This window comes from Pelobates fuscus, chromosome 7 (genome assembly GCF_036172605.1).
Source record: "Pelobates fuscus isolate aPelFus1 chromosome 7, aPelFus1.pri, whole genome shotgun sequence".
NCBI lineage: Eukaryota > Metazoa > Chordata > Amphibia > Anura > Pelobatidae > Pelobates > Pelobates fuscus.
Window position 1 is genome coordinate 129,005,112 of NC_086323.1, and position 2,211 is coordinate 129,007,322.

General features: G+C 39.6%; 1 protein-coding gene across 1 annotated transcript; it reads right to left on the bottom strand.

Moving 5' to 3' along the window:
• Positions 1–997: 997 nt before the first annotated feature.
• Positions 998–1,975, bottom strand: LOC134569209 (olfactory receptor 5V1-like). Its single transcript, XM_063428124.1, has one exon. It carries the CDS (start codon positions 1,973–1,975, stop codon positions 998–1,000), a length of 978 nt encoding a protein of 325 aa, XP_063284194.1.
• Between the last annotated feature and the right edge of the window lie 236 nt (positions 1,976–2,211).

Here is a 2,211-nt window from a genome sequence, read left to right on the forward strand (position 1 = left end):
GTATAGATGGGCGGTGGCCAGGGGGAGCAATTGTGTCCCGAAAGGAGGCGCTTCCCTTGCCTGGTTTCACCTAGGGACCCCACGAACGAAGGCTGTTCTTGGCGGTCACCGTTTTGGGGGTCCCTGAGATTGGTGGGGACAGCTTTTGGGGACAATGGCGGTTTGGTGGGCTTTCTGTAACTGGGAGACAAGGAGGCGGGAAGCTTTCCTGCGCTAGTGATCCCAGGTACAGAGGCCCATGGGATGAAGACCCCCTGGTCACCGGAGGTGGGAAACCCTGAGGATAGGTGGTGGGAACAGGGGACAAAGGGACTGGAGTTCCGTTTCCGTCAGGAGCCCCTGGGAGGGGACATTGTCTTTATGTGTGATCCACCCCTTGCATGGGGAAAAGTATAAAGCCGAATGTGGCCAATAATGTTGTTGTTGTACCCCCAGGACTATGGGTCGTCCGGTTACTGATTGGGAAATGGGTATTTCTGTATTATTACTCCTTCCCTTCTAGGGAAGGATGTGGCTGAGCAGGGACAACCAGCCGCGTTGCTAGCAAGCCTGCTACAGTTACTAACCTCTTTCATACACAATACTTCTGCATTAATTCTGCATTCTATATCAGCAAACGTTTATTAATATGTTTAATATGCATTAAAAAATTAGTTGCAAGCAGGAGTGTTTCTTAAAATGTACACTTACTCTTTACCTATTTTTTTTTTAAATGTCATATGCAGAATGCATAATGCAAAGCTTGTATTAGAGAAAATGAATGCCAACTCAGCATTATAGGAATTATAAACCACTTGATCTTTGATCTCATGATTTATTATAATTTCACAACAACCCCATGGCATCATTTTCCCATTATTAATGGTTCGCTGCTGTATCCTATCTCTATGTTTATATATGTGTATATACATAAATAAATAAATAAATTGAATTCATATACACTTTTGTTTCTTTAACATATCCTTTATGAATATGAAACGTATTAATTTCTATCCTACTATTCTCTTACTACCCTCTGTAGTAAAATTATTGGTTGTTTACAGAAGTATTTATCAGTTATGATCGACATGGATCGCAAAACATCTTTGTTTCTTAAACTGTATACAAGAGGATTTAACAAGGGGACAACTGCAGTATATAACAAAGATAACAGCATATCTTGTTTTTGAGAATGTTCTGAAGCTGGCTTCAAATAGAAACTCAGCGAAGTTCCGTAGAAGAGAAACACAACAGTAAGATGGGAAGAGCAGCTGGAGAAGGCCTTTGCTCGTCCGGTTGAGGTATTCATCTTTAAAATGGTATGTATGATGCATAAGTAGGATGTCAATATCAGCATGAAAGGAAAAAACCCTAAAACTACACAAACCACCAACACTGCAATCTGAATGTCTGTTGTGTCACTACTAGACAGATTCAACACTGTCTTCAGATCACAGTAAAACTGATCCATGTCTAAGGAGATACAATATGATAGATTAGAAATCAGGACAGAATACGTCAGAGAATTCAAAATACTCATCAACCAGCAAACAACAGCCAATATTATGCACAAGCTTTTGTTCATGATGAGGGCATAGCGCAGAGGGACACAAATGGCCACATATCGGTCATAAGCCATTGATGTCAACAGGAAAAATTCTGTCCCAACACAAAATGTAAATAGGAACATCTGAGCAATACAGGCCTGGAAAGAAATTCTGGTGTCACCTGTTATTGTAATTATTAAAAACTTAGGTAATATGGCCGAGACATAAATGATGTCTTGAATAGCAAGGTTACACAAGAAGAAATACATGGGAGTGTGGAGTTGAGCTGCCAGACATATAAGTGTGGTAATAAGGAGGTTTCCAAACACAGCAAGAAGGAACGTGAACAAAATACCAGTGAAGAGCATTAATTGTACTTTTGCGGAGCCTGAAAATGCCAGGAGGTGAAATTCTTTCTGTAGAGTGCAGTTATTGAAATATTCAATCATTTCACCTGTGAAATTATTTTCTTCTGATATCAAATAATGGGATCAGTGATATAATAGCAGACATCTTCCCCAGAAAAAAAAGCAATTGCTATATTTAATTTACAGATGTCTTGGATCCAATTAAAACACTGTTCTACAAATTCTGGAGATGCCTTGGCTCAAAGAGTAATTAATATTTATAGTGAACTAATGTGCTAATTATAATCACAGTCAAGGTGCATAAACAGCCTTCATTG

Excerpts from the sequence above, each read along its gene's own strand:
- LOC134569209 (XM_063428124.1), bottom strand. The coding sequence starts at position 1,975 with ATGATTGAATATTTCAATAACTGCACTCTACAGAAAGAATTTCACCTC.